The sequence below is a fragment of the Phymastichus coffea genome, unplaced genomic scaffold (genome assembly GCF_024137745.1).
Source record: "Phymastichus coffea isolate CEN01 unplaced genomic scaffold, Cenicafe_Pcof_1.1 PCOF00069, whole genome shotgun sequence".
Taxonomy (NCBI): Eukaryota; Metazoa; Arthropoda; class Insecta; order Hymenoptera; family Eulophidae; genus Phymastichus; species Phymastichus coffea.
Genome location: NW_026706880.1, coordinates 782,180 through 801,060, shown reverse-complemented (window position 1 = coordinate 801,060; position 18,881 = coordinate 782,180). Strand labels below are relative to the sequence as shown.

Sequence of the window (18,881 nt, the reverse complement as noted above, 5' to 3'; positions counted from 1 at the left end):
AAACGGCATTGAAAAACTTTAAAAACAATGAATTATTCCAATTAGTTTGATAAAAGACCACGTATCTGCCCGATATGGTTTATATATTGGTCGTTTGAAAACTGCCTCATGCACAGCTGGCACCGTTAAGAGACCGGCAAGTCTAATCGATCATAAAACTACGTGTTTTCAATAAATAAAGTAATGTTTAACAAAGAATAATTAAAATGCACACGTATTAAAGTATTTACTGAAAATGTTTATGTTTGAAAGAGTAAACACAGGTATAACAATGACCGTGACGGGTATACCATGCCTTGACAAAGGTAACAAGCAGTAAACTTCAACCCTTTTAAATCTCCAGTCATTTAAATTTAAATGACCAACAAGTGTTGTAAGACGCGCGACGGAGCTGTACCGACTGTGCAAAAGGCAAGTTGGCTAACAGGTAGTTGGTTCAGACTTCAGCACGACCAACGTCGATCTGCGTGTGTTGGCAGCTCTGCGTTTGAAAAGGCTTTTCAAGGTGGAGGTGCTTGGCTCGCGCAGGCGCAGGTGAAGAAGAGTCTCCTTACTTGTGCCTGCTCAGTGCTCAATTGTGGTCGGACTATAGGAAAAAGCAGTACTTATATACTCAGTTGCCGCCGTCCCGTGGCGCTTTCGTGCTAGGTCGCGACGATACTGTAGCTGCAGCCGATCCCCTCTGCAGCAGCACGGTGGCGGCGTCGCGGCACACGGTGCACGGTGGGCGCGAGTTAGTGCGCGCGCGAGTTGCGGTGTGCGCCACAGACAGCTCTCTTTCTCTCTGTTGAAAAGATACCGGAGCCAGCGGAGGAGAGAAGGAATAGGAAAGAGATAAATAGCGCGCTCGCGGGGGCCAAATATCTCCGCTGCGAGCGTTCACGCAGCCAAAGCTGCCAAGTTGCTAGCCGAGTGAAGCATATCTACACATCAGCAAGTAACCGAGGTATATCTTTCACAACCGATCCATCCACTGCCCATCTACGCGTGTACCTGTGAGTGTATACCTGTGTGCTAGCTTGTGTGCGCGAGTGGCAAGGTTATGTCGCCAAGGCAAAGCAGCAGCCCAACCATCGACATCAAGACAATCCAAGTCTTGAAGATGGAGTCGAGACGAGGCAGCTCGAGATCGTAAATATTGAGAACGAGGAGCGAAGAAGAAGAGGAGAAGGAAGAACGGATCCACCTGGACGGAAGTAAAAACGTGAGTACCAAACATTCCGTGCCAGTCTCTCGGTGGCGCGCGCAGTACGCCGATGTATTTCGCGATCGTTCTCCTGCTGCTGCTCTCACGAGAAAGTTTGAGTAATGGATTTGGGTGCCGGCCGCGATGCTGGTGGCCGTGCCAGCTGAAATTCGCGTTCCTTTCGCGAAGCGAACCTACATACATGCAACGCGCGTGTCTGTCACAGCCTGCACACGGCGTTCACTGGACGCCTCTCTTTCATTCATCGACAACTCTGATATCTTTCCCTGCGGGCACCGTCTCGTGCGCGCGCTTGCAGATTTATTTTTCTTCTCCGCGCGGAGAGTCGCACGCCTGGAATGGCAAATGCGGCGCTCGACAGTACGTATACGTATTTATAAAAGCGCGTTGGCCCCCCTTCTGGCTCAAGGATGTCCGTGTACGCATGCATGTGTGCGCTGATTGCCTTTTCGGGGTGACTAATGCAGAAACGTGCACGTATATAGCCGAAGCTTTGCTGGCGTTGCGTGTACATAAGCTATCGTGTGTGTATGTATGCAGATGGGGAGCGCATTGCATTACCGTTCGGTTCGGAGCTCTCTCTCTCTCTCTCTCTCTCTCTCTCTCTCTCTCTCTCTCTCTCTCTCTCTCTCTCTCTCTCTCTCTCTCTCTCTCTCTCCGGCGGCGCCATGACGTGTATTATGTACGCTGCAGAACGCGCCAGCCAGGTTAAAAGGCGCAAAAGATAGCTGCTGCTCGCTGCTAGCTGTATGGCCAGCACGAGAGAAAGACGGAGTAGCGAGTCGAGGCTCTTTGCGGTTTCCGTGCATTTTTTATTCTACTACGTTTGCTCCTCGCTCTCTCCTCTCTCTCTCTCTCTCTCTCTTTCTCTCTCTCTCTCACTCTCTCTCTCTCTCTCTCTCTCTCTCTTCTACTGTGTGTGTTTCGCTGCTGTGTGGCCGAGCCCCTTTTTCTCTTTTGCTCTATCTTTGCCCTAAGCATGCGGTAACTTTCGTCCTCCATAGTTTTGGCGCGCCAATATTGTATGTGTATCGCACAACACATACTCACACACATTAGCTCGATACGTACTTTTCTTTCCGATGACCACGATGGCAAAGCCGCAGGTGTATTATACCTGCGAGAGAGCTACGTGTGCTCTCTCTTTTGCCGCGCTTACAAACCTTGGCGGCTTGATTCCGCGAGACCGAGCACACGCAACAAAACGATATGCACTGCCAGGATGACGCCCGGCTTTATGTTTACACGCTTTTCCGCTTGTCATCGTTTAATGAAGCCACTACTTGGACAGAGAGAGAGAGAGAGAGAGAGAGAGAGAGAGAGAGAGAGAGAGAGAGAGAGAGAGAGAGAGAGAGAGAGAGAGAAACCGTGCTCGTGATGATCGACGTGTGAAAAGCTTTTTCCATGTAGCTACAATTTGGAGGTCGACTTGAGTAACTCGTTCTCCTTTTTGTGGCACGACTCGGATTTTCCAACGCGCGCGTTGACTCGAGAGTTGTGTAGAATGCAGACATGTGGATATGCATGTGTACTTACACGACCGCGATGGAAATTGGAACTTTCCTGGAGAAATTACGTTTGCCGACTTCTTCCGCACACTAGCGAGCAAATAGTTGGATTGTAATTCACTTTGCTCTTTTCTCTCGCGATCATCATTCCGCGCCGACGTCTGCTGTTATTTTCGCTTGCGCGTGGATTATTATGCACCATAAATTATAGGAAACGAGTTTCGTGCTTGGCGTTTTTAAACTTATACAGAGGGCCGAACATTGATCATTCAATCATAGAAAATTTTCTTCGTGACTTTTTTTATCTCTCCTATATGTGTGCATATTATATGTCAGCAAAGAAATTGTCGGCCATTGCGTCATGAGAAAACTCTTCTGCATCTGCATTGATGACAAAAATATACAAATAATTACGTATTACTCTGTAAGATGTCATTAGGATCCTGTGGATTCAGTGAAGCTTCATTAGTACGTACATAGTATTTTATTTCTTTACTCGATACTAAATATCCAACAGGCTTTTATTCAGAAACCAGTCAATGTTTCATAGAATCATAACTAGGAATAAAAATAAATTAAAATAAACCGCTTAATAAGATATTTAGCGAGAGCCCACACAATTTGTAGTCGGCACTTGGAAATTTTTCATTGCCAATGACGAATTGAAAACCGGTTTATCAGCAAATTCTTTCGTTAGGCATCAAGTCAGTTCGAACAATAATTTGAAGAAATCAAAAAGGATGTTAGCTCTGGCGCTAACGGTAAAAATGCATATGTAAGCTGTCATATAAAGCATATACACTCGACGATGTGTATACGTATGAGCTGAGTGCGCGTGGAAAACGTTAGGTTCAGCAAACATAATAAAACTGATCGTTAAAGTGGAAAAGGTTAACTGTATCTATTTCACCGCCCGAGAAAAGGGAAAAGAACAAAAGAATGCAGAACGATGGCGATGCATTTATGTGTTGCTCTCGAGAATTGAAATACCTCTTGAACCTGCTTGTAATTGATTGGAATTGTATCCTAATTACGCAGCGCTTTTATTCCACATTGATGATTCAAATGAAAACTACCCTCGATAAAATGCAGTTGGAATGAGTGAACGGAACCCGTGCGAATGAAAGTTCAAAAAATACGTAGGTGGAGTTGAATGAACGAACAAATATTGTCGCAGCCCGAGATTTCGGCTCACGCCTGCGGTATGTGCTTGCTTGGCGGATGATTAGTGTATATGTGCGCGTCCGGTGCACGTGTGGCCGATTGCCGACCCTTTCGCGGATAAACATAGCCCAGCAGTATAAAGAGAGGCGCGACGGACGTCTTCTTCGTCGTGGTGGTCGTTGTCGTCGACGGCGCCGCTAACCACTTTATATTTAGCTCTTTTAGAGAGACTTGCAGCTATGTGCACTTTCAGACTGTTGCGCTCCGTCTTGCGTTAGGGCCGCTATCGATCTACACGCACGAAGCAGCAGAAGGAAGAGGGAAAGAAAGAAAATGGAGAAATTTCCTCTGCGTCTAAAATTGCACTTGGATGCGCGGGCAATAGCGAAATTCTACCAAGTTTCTCGCTCTCCACAGACGTACGTAACGATTAGGGTCTGGCTTCTGCGCGGACACTTCTTGTTGACCAGTACTGGAGCTCTCGATCTTTGAATTTTATGAAGGGAAATCGTATCTCATGACCAGCGTTGAATGAACTCCGTTGCGCACGGATCGTCTAATGCTGGATATATTATATACGGAATTCCAAATTAGCTTTCCGACTTCATTCTCTCGCGAGCTTGCGATGCTATCGTCAATCTATGTACATTTAGTTTGAATTCGAATTAAAGCGTATTTTTGCAAAGGAAAACAGAATTAGGGCGTTCTCGAATGTAGGATATGTTGCAATCTATTATTCTGTATTATTGTGCTTTTCAAGTCTGTTAACAATTGACTTCTTTGAAATCGTTATCAATGGTTTTAGTGAAACCCACAACCATGACGGGCGTGGTTATTTCTCGCTACTCTCAATTGCGGATGTTGAAACAACAACTTTTTTCTTTTTTGGATGCTTCATAATCAAAATCATGTACACGATAGCACTCGCAGAATTACATAATTTTACAGTGGTTCAATGCTCAATGACTTGCTATCAATTAATAGTTCGAGCATTGAGCAATTGCTATGATAACTTCCATTAGTAAGCTCTTGTTTATAAAACTCAATATTTGTGTGAATTGTTATTTGATAACATTTAAAGTGAGGTTTGATCGATTTGAAAAGTCAAGCAGCTGATCAATTAATATCTGAATCATCAGATGGAATCGATTGATAAGCTAATTTTATTAACTAATCAAACTTTATTCGAATAATTAGGGGTGAATAATCTTCGTTAATTCGTTAGTTGTTGAAAATGGCTTATAATTTGTTACAGTCTTGAGTCATTGCTCTTCATATAAGAACATTTTTTCTCAATGTAAGAAAAAATATCCGTTTTCAAATACATTTTTTCTTATATATTATTAACAACCATGATTCAAGAATGCAGCATAGATTTAAGAATCATTATTGCAGCGTACTTTCGGAAAAAATAAGCAATATAATAAAGTTCTCACAATGACACGTAAAAAGTTTTAAAAATGGATTTTTTTCAAGAAATAGTACTTTCCAGTTTATCACATTTCCATTATATAAAATACTCTGGCAATTTATCATTTTTCGATATTCAGTTACAAGTAGTAACAGAGCTTTCAGGAAAAATAGATGAACCTGTCATATAACAGTTTATAGCAGTTTATATATACGGAATACCCGTGTTACAACATAACATACTTTCTTTCGAATTAATAACATAACGCAACGCTGAAAATTTGGCAAATATTGTGGTCATCTCTTGGCATATTATAGAGTAACTTTCTTTTTTAGTACCTGGATATTCTATTTGCACCTAGCGCGAGAAATTATTCAACAGTTATGCGCTACAACAAAATCGTTATATAAATATCCATAAAGCCGCATTGGAAGGTTGTGTGATAATAACGAATCAACAATAAAATTTACTTACGCCTCCGGAGAATCTCGACTATAATATCATTACGTCATTGAAACTCTGACGCTAGGTTAATAGAAGAAGGTGAAGTTGCATGCGTTACAATATTATACTTATAAACGCAAGTATGTAATCAAAAGCGTACGAGATTTGATAAGACAGGCTTGATTAGATAAAAAAAATTTTCAGCTTATATTAAAGCAGCTGCGACTATATCCGCCGTAAAATAAATTAGATTCGAGCACACACGAAGTTTGAGTAATGTTGATTACTTTGTAATCCGCGAAAAAATGAAATTATACCGCGCGAATATCAGTTTTCAATTTCACTCTAAAAGTTCTATTGCAGCACGTGAGCGTGGAAAAGATAAAACGAATTGAACGAAAAATTGTTGCGTCACGCGGCCGTTGACGGCAAATGATACCGGTCCCGCGCAAGATCTCACAATTATTTTAATATAAACCGCACGAAAAATATAAACAGCTCAGAATGTATAATATAAACGTTCATTCGAGCTATTAAACTTTCCCCGTTGGAATTGAGAAGATTCAGAATGCGATTATAATTTAAAAAGTGAAATTTTCGCCCGGGCGCGATTTGAATGAATGACTAATAAAAATAAAAAATGAAAATGTTTTCACTCTCGTGGTCATTAGCTTCTTCTTCATCGGTGTACGGAGCAAACAAAAATCTTGAAGATGAAACTCTTTAAGACATAATTTTCTCGGAACGCGCGCAGTCGGAGAAGGGTCAATAGAGGAAACCACTGAAAAAGGCTGCACATATAGTGTTGACGTATGCGACCGGCTGAATGAGACGCATGTGTCATCGTAACCAAATTAGTCATGCCGACGTGCGGAGCATATACGTACGCGTTAGTACGATATCAATTGCATAGACCATTCGAATTCACTGTCGTCCCACTCGACCAAGTATATAATGAAAAAAGAAACGAAGAATGGTAAAGTAAGAGAAGAAAATGATTTTGTCCTTAATAATGCGATCCACTGCACACCGGAAACATGATTATACCCAAGTCTAATCATCTTAATAGTATGGCGTGGTCGATGACTCCCGCGACCGAAAAAGCTTTGGCCCCGATAAATACATATCGGTGCGTGCGTGCAATGTTTGTATCGGAGAGCAGCAAAACTGGAACTCGACGTTTTCAGTTTCACCTCGGGGCGAGCGGACCTACATACGTTTCTTGCTGCTGCAACACATTTGCAGAAAGTGCGCGACGGAACGACTGGCGTATGCGAGGCCTACTTGAGCATGGATAATCCGGAAGCCCTATAGAGCAGTGTACGACGAAGTACTGCTTGCTATACTTCGTCGAAGCTTTATAAAACTGCCCGACAATGAGATTTTTTTCTCTCCGTTTCTGATGCTGTGCGTTTTCCATTCGACTCCGGAGCCTGTAACGGTCTGTTCCCCGTTTGGCGGAAGAAGCCGAGACGACAGCGCGTGCGAGTGCAGTTTTCGCTCTTTCACTGCCTGGCGCGTGCTGTACGTAGAAGGAAGAGTCCACGCTGGCCGCCGCAAAAAAAACCCTCTGGCTAACTCTCACGCGAAGAGAAAGAGAGCGAGAAGGAAAAATGAGCATGCTCTGTTGTTTCAGTCTGCTGCTGCCAAGATCAGCTTTCGGACCTTGTGGATCTACGAGTATGTGATGTATAATGTAATTGCCAAGAGAGCAGATTCCCCATTCACGCTACTTTGCTTCGCGTGCCACGCTACTGCGACTATTGCTTCACTCGGTTACGTTACGTTATGCGCGCTCGCGTGCCTTTCTTCTCTCTCTCTCTCTCTCTCTCTCTCTCTCTCTCTCTCTTCTCATCATCCTCGACTATTTCTTTGCGTTTTTTTCAGCTTTCTCGAGAGTCACCTAGCGGCGTCGCTATTCGAGCACAGGTGTTCAAGGTTAGAATGCGATAAATGCCTCGACAGTTGAAAGCCAAATGAAGCGTACGCGAGCGCCGTGAATTCTTTTCCTTTTTTCTCTTAGAATCAAATGCTGTAGTAGTCCGAAGCAATGGAAGCACGCGAAAAATGCCTCATCCAACTAACTGATATGACTCGCCTCGCTGAATAACTTTATATCGGCTACAACTTCACGAGCATAGAAAGTGCAGACTGGCAATTCTTTTCAATTATTCGAGCGAAGTGCTGTACGACGTGGCGACGGTTGGCAGAAACCGGTTTTTTCTTTGACGATTCGAGCGAAAATCTATTTTTACCGTGAAATTGCTTCCCTGTAAATACCAACGTCTTCGACTATCAACAATTTTCAAACTTACGTCAGGTATACAATAAAATCGCAAGTCATTGGATATACGTGCGTAATTACCTGATGAACCCTGTAACCATAAATTGTCATTGAAAAATTTCTCGACTAGCTTCATTTGCTAAAGACACCAGGGGTAATTAAGCGCATGCGTATTGACACGGATATCACTTTACCATAATACGTATCAGATTGCATTATCGACTGAAAAAAAGCGAGGCAAGATTCACTCGGATATTGATAGTTTTCGCTTCGGCAATATTTTTACAATACATCGTCTTAAGGAAGCCGTAAAAGTGATTGTCAAGGCTTTGCAACGTCGCGTACAAATGCAAGTAATACCCAATAAAACCGTGTTGAATTATGCGCGGAAGAAAAAGAAGACGGAGCAATATTTTCCGTTCGTTTCTCTTGCATGTAATCGACCACGTGCAAGATCCCACAATATGCTCATTGTTTGCGACACATTTCTCATATCGCGGAGCGCCATTAGAACGAAGTCTCCGAAAGTGGTACCTTGATATAGCGCAAGGCGATTATTTGCTTTGCCAGCTATATACCTGCACGGATATTGTTTGTACGCGTGCGTGATTGTCGTTATGACAACCGATACACGCTGCACACGCACACGATTCCCTCAGCAGTCAATCGGCCCGAAAAACTCGCAATCACATAAGCTCTCAATTTGTTAAAAGGCTATTTCCTTTATATCGCGTTGCACGCACTCGTAAATGTACGAGGCAGCAGGAGAATAGAGTAGCCAGTGCAGGATGTAGGCCGAGCCGTACGTAAACCTATAATTGCACTCGAGAACCTAATGGCGTACGCACGGGGTAGTTGTTGGCAATTTGCTCGGAGGTGCGCGTAAAAAGGCCGTAAAGCCGGAGCGAGGCCGATCATTCGATACATCCGCCATCTGGACAGTTGACGCGCGGCTATCTCGCGCTCGCACGAACTTGCGGCACTTTGGTACTGGGGGCTCGTTGCTCGCGCGTGCACCAAGATTTAGCTGGCGAGAGTCCGCCGAACCAACTGACACTCCGCGAGCGCCTCATTTCCAACTGGCTTGCACGTGCAACGAGCGCGCACCGCCAGCAGATCGCTCGTTTCTTCGGACATTGATTTGCGCACTGGCTTGCACGCCTCCCAGCGGCGATCGATGCCTTATCATTTACTCATTAGTTTCAGATCAAAATAGAAAAGAATCCGGCGTTGAAGTCTCGGCGAGAATGCAATTTAATGGCGCGCCGTCTCCTTCTCTGTCTTCTTTTCGTTCCTCAACGTTCCTCGTCGCGCGCCAAGATGACGTTCGGAGCTCCTTGTCCGGTGTGTTTTATGCAGCAACGAACGACGACACCGGCTGCACACTTCTTCTCTCGTGTTGCCTTCCCTTTATCTTTACGCTCATTTTTACGGCGTGTAACATAGCTCTTCTTGGACTTGGAGATTAGGTGTCCAGAGACATGCACAATGCAGACTGGATTTTTAATATGGCACGCAAGCTTACGTTCTCGCTTTGAGATTGTACTCGTATGTCTCAACTATCTACAGAATATTTTATTGCGCTACTGTGTTGATGGAATGCAACGAATCCTTTTACTGGACAACGGTGTACGCGTTCAGTATGGGAATGACAATGCGCCGTCTATAAGTAGTAATAGCTCGACTTGGTCAGACATCGGACCGGTCGCGGCTAATCTTGTTCTTGGCCAGCCGTACATGTGCACAATGCGCGCTATTGTTCTGTCGCTACAGTAAACTCATTGTTGCCATTATGCATGTGCGTGTGCCCGCGTAGTCGAATTAAATGTTTCTCGAACTACAAATGTTCTGAATTAATGACGTTGTAAACTGTTTCGCATACGAATCGGCACTAAACTATCACTTCCTTTGGCGTATATAAGAGACTATTGTTATGAATCGTAGACATTCATATCTTTCGATTCTGCACTCTTGCTCTCTAACTTTTCATTCAATAGAAAGTCTGTATGCTCGAATCTTCTTTCCAACCAGAAGTAAATCAAATATGATTGCACGGTCTGCGCACATTCGATTACAAATAGCATTTTAATGAGTACATATCGAAAGCTCGTACAGAGTGAAATCGAATGTGCAGGAAGGGCTTCGTGGACAAAAATACATCGGTGTCTGTTAATACTCCTTACCGCGTGCTAAAATTGCCGTATATCTCTCACAGCGATATACGCCGGTATATATTATTAACGGAGTGATTTCAGAATTTTTTCCGATCGAGCTCTTAAGGATCCGTCGTAAAAAAAATAAACGCGCTCGTACTATTTTTAGCTGCAGTGTTATTTCTAGGGCTCTCAAGTGCTCATCGTTCACGTCGTCTCTTTGAATGTTTGTTTCCTAATGGGCAGCTTGCGGAGAACGAGTGCATACGCACACAACACACTCTCATTTCACCGTGCAGAGCAAATGAAATGGTCGTAAATCTATCAGCGTTTTTTTAGCACTTGCCAGGCACTAATTGTGCATTGAACTGAACTGAGATTCGCGTGAAGGCTTTCTCATGGAGGTAGCGTGTTTTCATAATTTGCGAATTTACAAAAGCGAGTATCAATCACGGCCCTCGACACAGCCTATCTTCCAAACGCTCATTCGTACGCGAAATAAACGATATCGCCGGGCTCTTGAGTTACGACAAAGTGATCGTTTAAATTCTCGAGTCAAAGATGAGATTCGTCGAGAGACACTCGGCGCATGGAGTCGCCTACGCGCGAGCATTTCGTTCTCATGGCTGTACAAGCTCGGCGTTTTCATAGCCACCGGGAAAAGAAAGAGGAAGCCGCGACTGCGGCACGTAAAGTGTTGATGTCACGAAAAGGTAAACGCGCGCGTCGACTTCAACTATGATAACGTACACGCGCAAGCCCTGTATTGTCCCCGTTACGAGAACATGCGGCTGCAATTAGATGGCTGCACTGTCGCCAATGAGTCACTTGTGAATGCGCCGCCGCTACCACAGCATTTCTTTTTCTCGCCACGCTTATTTTTCTCGCTACGCTTCTTTTTTCTTACTTCTGCCTTTTTAGGGCTCCGCTGTCGGTTCGACAACGAACGCGTGCGCAGGTGCTTCGGGAGATATGCCGCGACGATGTTTACCGATTTCACAAGTGTGCTTACTGTCTCGAGTGAGATTGGGGAGACAACTGACTTCCTTTCTTCTCTTTGCTCTCGGGCGATCTTTCTTTTTACTTTGGCTTTTCTCTGCTCTCGCGTTGACACAAAAGTGGATGTAAAAGGAGAGCGACTTTCGTAATGACAAACGTCGACTGCGCGGCATTCCGGTTTCGATTTTTGTTACTGTTGTCGTCGTCGTTGCAGTTGCAGTACTAGTAGACGTCGATAATGATGATGATAATAATGGTGAACCGCAAAGGAGAAACGTTTTGAGCGAAACTGACGATTTGAACTTCGCTGCGTGTAATTGGCAGCATAGATATATATACTATACTATCGAGTTATTGGCTTTGCATGAAAGTAAAATTTTTGCTGTGTACGTTGTTAAAGTGTAATTTTAAATCGAAAGTAATCAATCAATCGATCAAAAGACACCGTTTCATTATAAACACTTTTCAATTTACTTGTAAAAGCTGTTATTATCTTTGCTTGAATTTAGAATCTTAAGAACTTCATCAAAGTTAAGAAGTATGTCGTTTATATAAGCACTTTCGTTGTATTTCACAGGACCTAGCTAATTATTTAAGAAAGTAGAATGATGTGAAAATTACATTTGTCTAAGAAACAATTCTTAGATCCGTCTCTGAAATTAATTTCTTGCTTTTATCCATTTGCGTAATGCTTTTATAATGCAGTCTTGAACACTTTCTTCAATTGTCCATTAAAAAATGAGAAAAGTCATAATAGCAGCTTTATTTACAAAGTAATGAAAGCTGCAACGGAAAATAATGAAAATTTTTTTCACGAGTGAAACTCTTGGGCCTAAAATTCTTCCGTGTTGGTGTGCATTCCGTATTCAGATTGGAATTTCATTTTTATTTTCGAGGCTCAACTGGATACTTTAAACTCGATCTGATGCTTCGAAAAGCACGTATTTACCGATATCCGTACAACGCACCAAAGATAACAGCAACAAAAAAGCAAAATAACTGTTCGCCTTCTTGTAATGAAGACTTTTTAATGAGGCAACAATGGCGACGCGGAGTGCACAACTCGGACAGCACTCGTATGTTTATTAATGAGGCAACTGGTTGTTGAGCTTGTGTATATCATAACGCGAGTGCATGTACGTATACGCATATGCATTATGTGTAACATGAATCTTCCGAGGTTTAATACGCAGGCGTGCGCAAGAGACTCGATCGGCGTAATTGGAGAAATTAGCAGATGAAAAGGTGCGAAAGATGCGTACTCCCGTCTCTATGCGCGCGCGCTGCCTAATAATCGTGAGAAATCGTGCATCACGCCAATATTACAGTCAGCCTTTGTTATGTAGCAGAAAGTAGCTCGCGTACAGCTTGTAGTACGAGAGACCGCGAAAATTGCTCGTAGTAATGATATAGAAGCACCTGCCCCCGCTGTCTTCATCGGCCAAATGGAAGTTGTAATAATTGTTGGATTTTCTCTGTTATCTCCTGTCGTAGGCCTCCAAGATGAAGATGAGCTTCTCGCTGTCCTCGCTGCAGCCCTCTAGCGATAGCCTAGAGAGAGCCGAACACACGAGGATCAGAGCGGATCGGCCTTACAATAGCCTCACCAAGAAAAGGTCAGACATTAATAGAATATTCTACCGAAGAGTGTTCAGTATGAGAAAATATTTTTATCTGTAGACCAATAGTCGCCATGATTATTAATAACTACTTGATACCTCGTGTCACTAATTTGTATGAATCCGTAACTAATCAATATCTTCTGAAAACAGGAAAGAACCAATGCAAGATCAAGGAACGAAAAACTGGTCAGGTCCAGAAGACGGCAAAGATGACTTTTGGGCAGCAATACGAACGAATTATGATTACATTATGGATACGAACTTGATCGACACCTGCAAGGTTGGTTTTTCCAGTACATTACAACATTTATCTGGTTCATTTATGCTAAGATAGCTCGTTTGAATAAGTGATCATGATATTGTTTCATGTCAAAAGTAAAGATTGTTTGAAATCGTTATCGTGTCTTTATTTAAAAATCTGTAAGTTAAAGGTATGATTTAACGGAAATTCAATGGCTTGTAGGAATGCAATGATTAAATACATTTTTATTAATGTTAATAATCGATCGTGAACTATTTTGTTTCTATTTTTTTATGGCAAAGTACATTATTAATACGTAATCCTATACTTTATATATGACGTTACACATAGGATTATATTTAAAACTGATCATACCTAATACTTATTATAACATAATGTGAGATGAAAATTGTATCTCCGTGTTTTATTTTATCTAACTGGTTCTCGTTCTGAGCTGGTTCAGAATGACAACTGATTAAGTGGTATGTGATTGTTTAATATCTTGTACACACACTTTTATACACAATTTTTTATATAATGTTATATACTGTGTTTTTTTTTGTTGGTACAAAATTCATAAAATACAAATAGTTTGAAATAGCGAAAACATTTGCTCTTTTCACCATAAAGCTAATTTATTTCTGTCTTGTGTAAACAGGAAACAAATGGAGAATTGGCTTGGGATGAGGGTGATGTCTCAACTGTTTCTTGGGGATTGAAGGAAGTCAGTTGTCAGTTCTCAGAACTGTACTCGTGGTTGCGAGTTCTTCAAGAGCTGGTTTATTCGAAAGAGGAAAACGTACTGGACAAAAGCTTACGAGCGGTATGTTTATTGAAAAAAATATTCTGCAGATTGTAATTTACGTTTACGGCATGAAGTTTATGTATTGGTATTTATCATTATCGAAAGTGAAAATTAAATATTGCGAAATTTGGACCAAACATCAAAGTGAACAATAAACTAAAAAGAGGCACAACTAGAAATTTTTTTTGAGATGTTGAGAAAGATACATCTTACTATAAATTTCCAAAAATTTATTTGTACAAAGCAACATTGCTTATAATAATAAAATAGCATGGTCTATATCACTGGTATTCATTCGTTTCTTACCGTAATCAGATGTAATAATTTAAAAATGTGAATAAATAATGGTTTGACATTCAATCGATTATTTATATTTATTTTTTACTTTGCAGGCTCACACAGAGGAACTGCGTCGTAAAGCTTATAGAAAACGATTGTTCAACGAACAAGCGGAAAAATTAATTGCTCGCGCTCCTTCTTTAAAAGAAGAAGTTTCATGGCGAGTTGATCATTTAAACGCCAAATGGGATCTCGTTGAACAAATAATGGCCCCAGTACAAAGACCCGATGAACTCGATAATCAAGATGTTTCTGCAGGTAATTTTATTACTCGAGTTAATGTAAATTATAAGAGTACTCTACATGCGATGAGCAATGATTAATTGATCGAGTGAGCTCAAAATAGTCTGGTAAAGCAGCGAGAGCTTGACAATCAAGGTTCTAGAATTTATGAACATTTTATTTGATCGAAAGAATACTAAAATTCTTAGGAAGGTATTGTACACATATTTCAAAAGTATTAAATGGTTCAAGATGAAGAATTAAGAAGTAGTTAAATAGAAGACAGATATAACAATATATTTTCGAAAGTGTAGTTTGTATTCTTCTCTGAACATTCAAATTCTAATAAAGTCACTATAATCTTAAAGAAATTTCTTTGTACCTGATATTATTAATATGAGCACAATGTCAAAGCACAAACACAAATATATGATAACAATCGCTTGATGAATTGAATAATCATATGTTCTCTATAAAGTCAACGAGTTTTATTTTGTCTTTTTTTCAAATGAATTCTGCAATTGGAATCAGAACTGTTGAGTATTGTTATAATTCTTTATGTTATCCTACCTGAGTTGTAATTTAAGTTTTCAAGATGCTGAGAAATATTATTTTTATATTTTCATAATTGTATACATATGGATTATGTAAAAAATTTAGATTTGATAGTGCACATATTTAAAACTATGTATCATATTAAACGATATCTTATAATTAATGAAAGATTTTAAATGAGTAAAGTAATTTTCACGAAGTCTACGTAAGATTACTCTGATTTCAAAGCGTAATGTTTATTTAAAAATTGTACGGTGAAATTCACTAAAAGAAAATTGTAGGAGGTACCTTCATTCAAGAACCTCGCTATTTAAATTCTTGGATTATCAACTGATCAATATTGTAGTTAGTATAATTATTATAAAAGCGTTGATTAACGAAAAAAATCATGGTAGATAAACAAAGATCTGGAGTAGATGCAAAACTTTCTATTTTATTAACTCGTAATATACAATGATAAATTTATGAGAATTTCATTAATTTGATTCCATCGAACTGTAGATGGACATAACATATAGTTTATTTTATTATATTCCTACTTAAAGTATTATTTTAATACTTTAGCTAAAGTAATATATTTATTTTCTTAGCATTGATGATCTGATGTAAATATATTCTATAAGTATACAATTTACAACAGTAACAATTATGTTTATTGTACTGACTCGTGTTATTTCTTTTATAGATTTTGAGCACGAGGTAAAGTGTCTAAGGAAATGGTTACGTGAAATGGAAACTCGTTTACAACCGCTAAATTTTCGTGTTGACTGGAACAGGACTGAAATAGAGGAAAAAGCAATGGAACATATGGTAAGTTTTATTTCGCAAATCTATTAATTATAATGTAACTGTAATATTCGAACTGTAAGAAATAATTGCTATTTCTGGTAATTATATAAAGTTTCTGTTAATATCAAAAGACAGTATCCGGGTTTTGAAGGTAAGTGAGTTCTCTATTTTATCATGAGATATGTACCAATTACCGTAATACCTCTTGCAGATATACTACCGATCGAGTTATTGTAAGCTTTTACGTAACAATTTTGCAAATTAAACTACAGGTGGCTAAGACCACCTTTTGTACAGTTAAATTTATTCGATGTATTACATTATATAAGATTATTTTCATTTTTCAAATATTGAATATTTGTATTTGCCACACACGAAAGTCATCTACGTTGTAGTCATTTGGGATTGTAATATTTTATTACACTCCTTTAAATCGACGATTTACCCAGTTATTGTAAACCATTATCACACTTCTTTATTTTTATTTAATAAAGTGACTTCAATTAATTATCACAATATTATATTAGATTGTTTTGATTTAATATAAGTTATTAAATACAGTTATTTTCTATTGTTATTAATAATACCTCGTTTTTTAATTAATAATTAATACTTCGTTTATTTAAAGGAGTAATTTTATTTCTAAGATACTTCAAAAATAAATTGATAACGAGATAATTCAACTAATAATTTTTTTGCAATAATCAAGTCAACTTTCTCCTTGCTTAAAAAATAAGATATTTATTCATATTTTATGTAATGAGAAAGCATTAACCCGAATTGGAATCATTTCGACCTCTTAAAGATAATAATTTTTTTTATTGGTACATTTTTTCATAACGGATTTTTAGTGTCAAACGCGTACGTTTTCTATTACATCAAAACACTAATATTATTGAAATAATTACTTGAATGTTACATTAAAAAAATTATACATTTTGATAAAGAAGATTATAATCTGATAAATATATCCGTCACCGTGCTCAAGTTGTCTAAGCAAACGAGTGGAAAAAAGTAAAAGTTCAGTTCTTACAACTTCTAAAAAATACGTGATCTTCTTAACGACAAAAGCAGCACGCGCTAAATCAACGCGAGCGTCTATTTAGCCCATAGAATTTAAACCGGTACAGACATCCGAGACCCAGTAACCAACGCACAAGACAACACCCAACCGTCCGTCTATCGGGTGTAGATCGATCGTGGCACGTAAGCTTAAAAAGCATGCCGCCCATTGGTAAAAAAAAACAAGAGGAAGGTATCTTCCGTACAGCCACGCACGATTCCATATAAATCACGAGCAAAATGCTTCAAAAAAAGCGTGCAAGAAGATGACTCGACCACGCTTCGTGCGTCTTTATCCGCGTTGCGGGTATCTCGATTTGGCCAGCCGGAAACCAGTTTGCCCGCGAGTTGTAGGTAGTAAGGCGTGTCTCTTCCATGTATCTCTCGTCATCCGCACGCGCGCACTCACTCCGATTAACCTGTCATCCAGCGATCGAAGTCCGCGAGCAACGAGAGACAGCAATCAAAACGAAACCAACAAGACACATACATCGCGACAACTCAACGAAACGCGGACTTTGAGTCGAACTACATACTAAGCTCGTTTCGTTTGCTTCGCGGCCAGACACGGATGAATGTGGTTCGTTTCATGAATTATTGAATGCCCCAAGTATGAGTGTCTATTATATCGTGGCTCAGTTTCTTTGAGTCATTATACTGGTGTGCACGACATCATTTGCACTTAAAATTTAATGCCACATTCTAATTATGAGCGTGTAGTAAATCAGCTGAACGCAGGTGACGCGTTTTACACGCTAATAAAGTTCTAAGTTACAAATCAAAATTTTCGTTGTGCTGCGATAATGACTACGTATCCTTCTCCACTTTGCGAATTCAGGAACACTTATATGATTTCATATGAATTCTATACATAAATAAGTAGATCCTGACTTCAATTCTAATATAATACACTAGCCAGTTTCATTATTTAAAGAAATTGCAAGTGAAATTGTGGTGAAAGTACCGTACTGAATTATATATATTTCTTATTTGGATCAGGAGATAAGAATTTTCATTTCAATAATAAGATAGTATTTGAATTACAGTGAACAGTTTTGTGTTATTAATTAAGCTTATCGGTGCACGTGCGCCGTACTACTTAATTCCATTATATAGTTATCTTTGTTTAGTACAACTAACTTTTAAGATTATACTTTTACATGTGAAAGTCGTTTAATTTCAATATGTAAACGCTAATCTTACGTATATCCATGTTAAGTTTTCAATTGTAAAGAAATAAAAAATTATACGATGAAACAATTTCTACAGTTTTTTATAATGAAATCGAATAACTTATTTAGAATGAAAAGTAAATATCGTAAATTTAATCGACAATCAATAGAGACAATTTTCTCATAAATAAATCTGTCTACATAATAAATCACTTTCCAATTAAGTCAGCTTTATATTTCCGCATTAGTAAAATAAACTTGGAGACTTATGCTGGTCTAAGAAGAAAATTTGGGAATACATAAAATACCGAAATATCTGTGTAGTTCACTGTAAAGCTTGTATAGAATGCATCGAACTGTAAATTGGTAGAATACTCTTTTTGTAAGCAATAAAATTTGCACAGATTTTACATATAAGGCGACAAAGTATTAAAATAAATCAAATGTTTTCGAGCATTATGCAACGTTTACGTAATAGTTTCTCACCAAACTATATACATAATTTTTATTTTTAGAAATATTAAACATTAAATCAGAATCAATTAGAATTATAAAAATTTAGTCATGAAGTAACCATTTTCGTTAGAGATTGTTTTTCCTTTTTTGAGGCTATTTCTATCTAATTTATGTAAAATTAATAAATTTACTTTTCAATTCTCAATACAAAACTATTACTGCGTGGAATCCAATTTTATCGAGGTAAAACGATTTCTCAGTACTACTTGAACTAATTTAGGTTTCGATCCGTAAACTATTGGGTAATTCTAATTGCATTTGTATCAATATCATACCTTAGTATTCACTGAAAATTGAATATTGTAGGTACCTTAGAAAAAACTCCATAAGTTAAATAAGAAGTAAAACAAATGAAGGGTAAGATAATTATCATCTGTTTCCTGTAACA

At 39.3% G+C, this 18,881-nt stretch overlaps 1 protein-coding gene across 1 annotated transcript in view; it reads left to right on the top strand.

Annotated features, from left to right (window-relative positions):
- The first annotated feature begins 265 nt into the window (after positions 1-265).
- The window catches only part of LOC131667649 (klarsicht protein), a 105,251-nt gene continuing 86,635 nt past the window's right edge, over positions 266-18,881 (top strand). The window contains exons 1-6 of the mRNA XM_058941215.1: positions 266-1,204; positions 12,665-12,786; positions 12,943-13,072; positions 13,692-13,856; positions 14,231-14,435; positions 15,640-15,764. Of these exons, the coding sequence (XP_058797198.1) occupies positions 12,674-12,786; positions 12,943-13,072; positions 13,692-13,856; positions 14,231-14,435; positions 15,640-15,764 (738 nt within the window). The 5' untranslated portion in view covers positions 266-1,204; positions 12,665-12,673. The remainder of the gene's footprint in view (positions 1,205-12,664; positions 12,787-12,942; positions 13,073-13,691; positions 13,857-14,230; positions 14,436-15,639; positions 15,765-18,881) is intronic.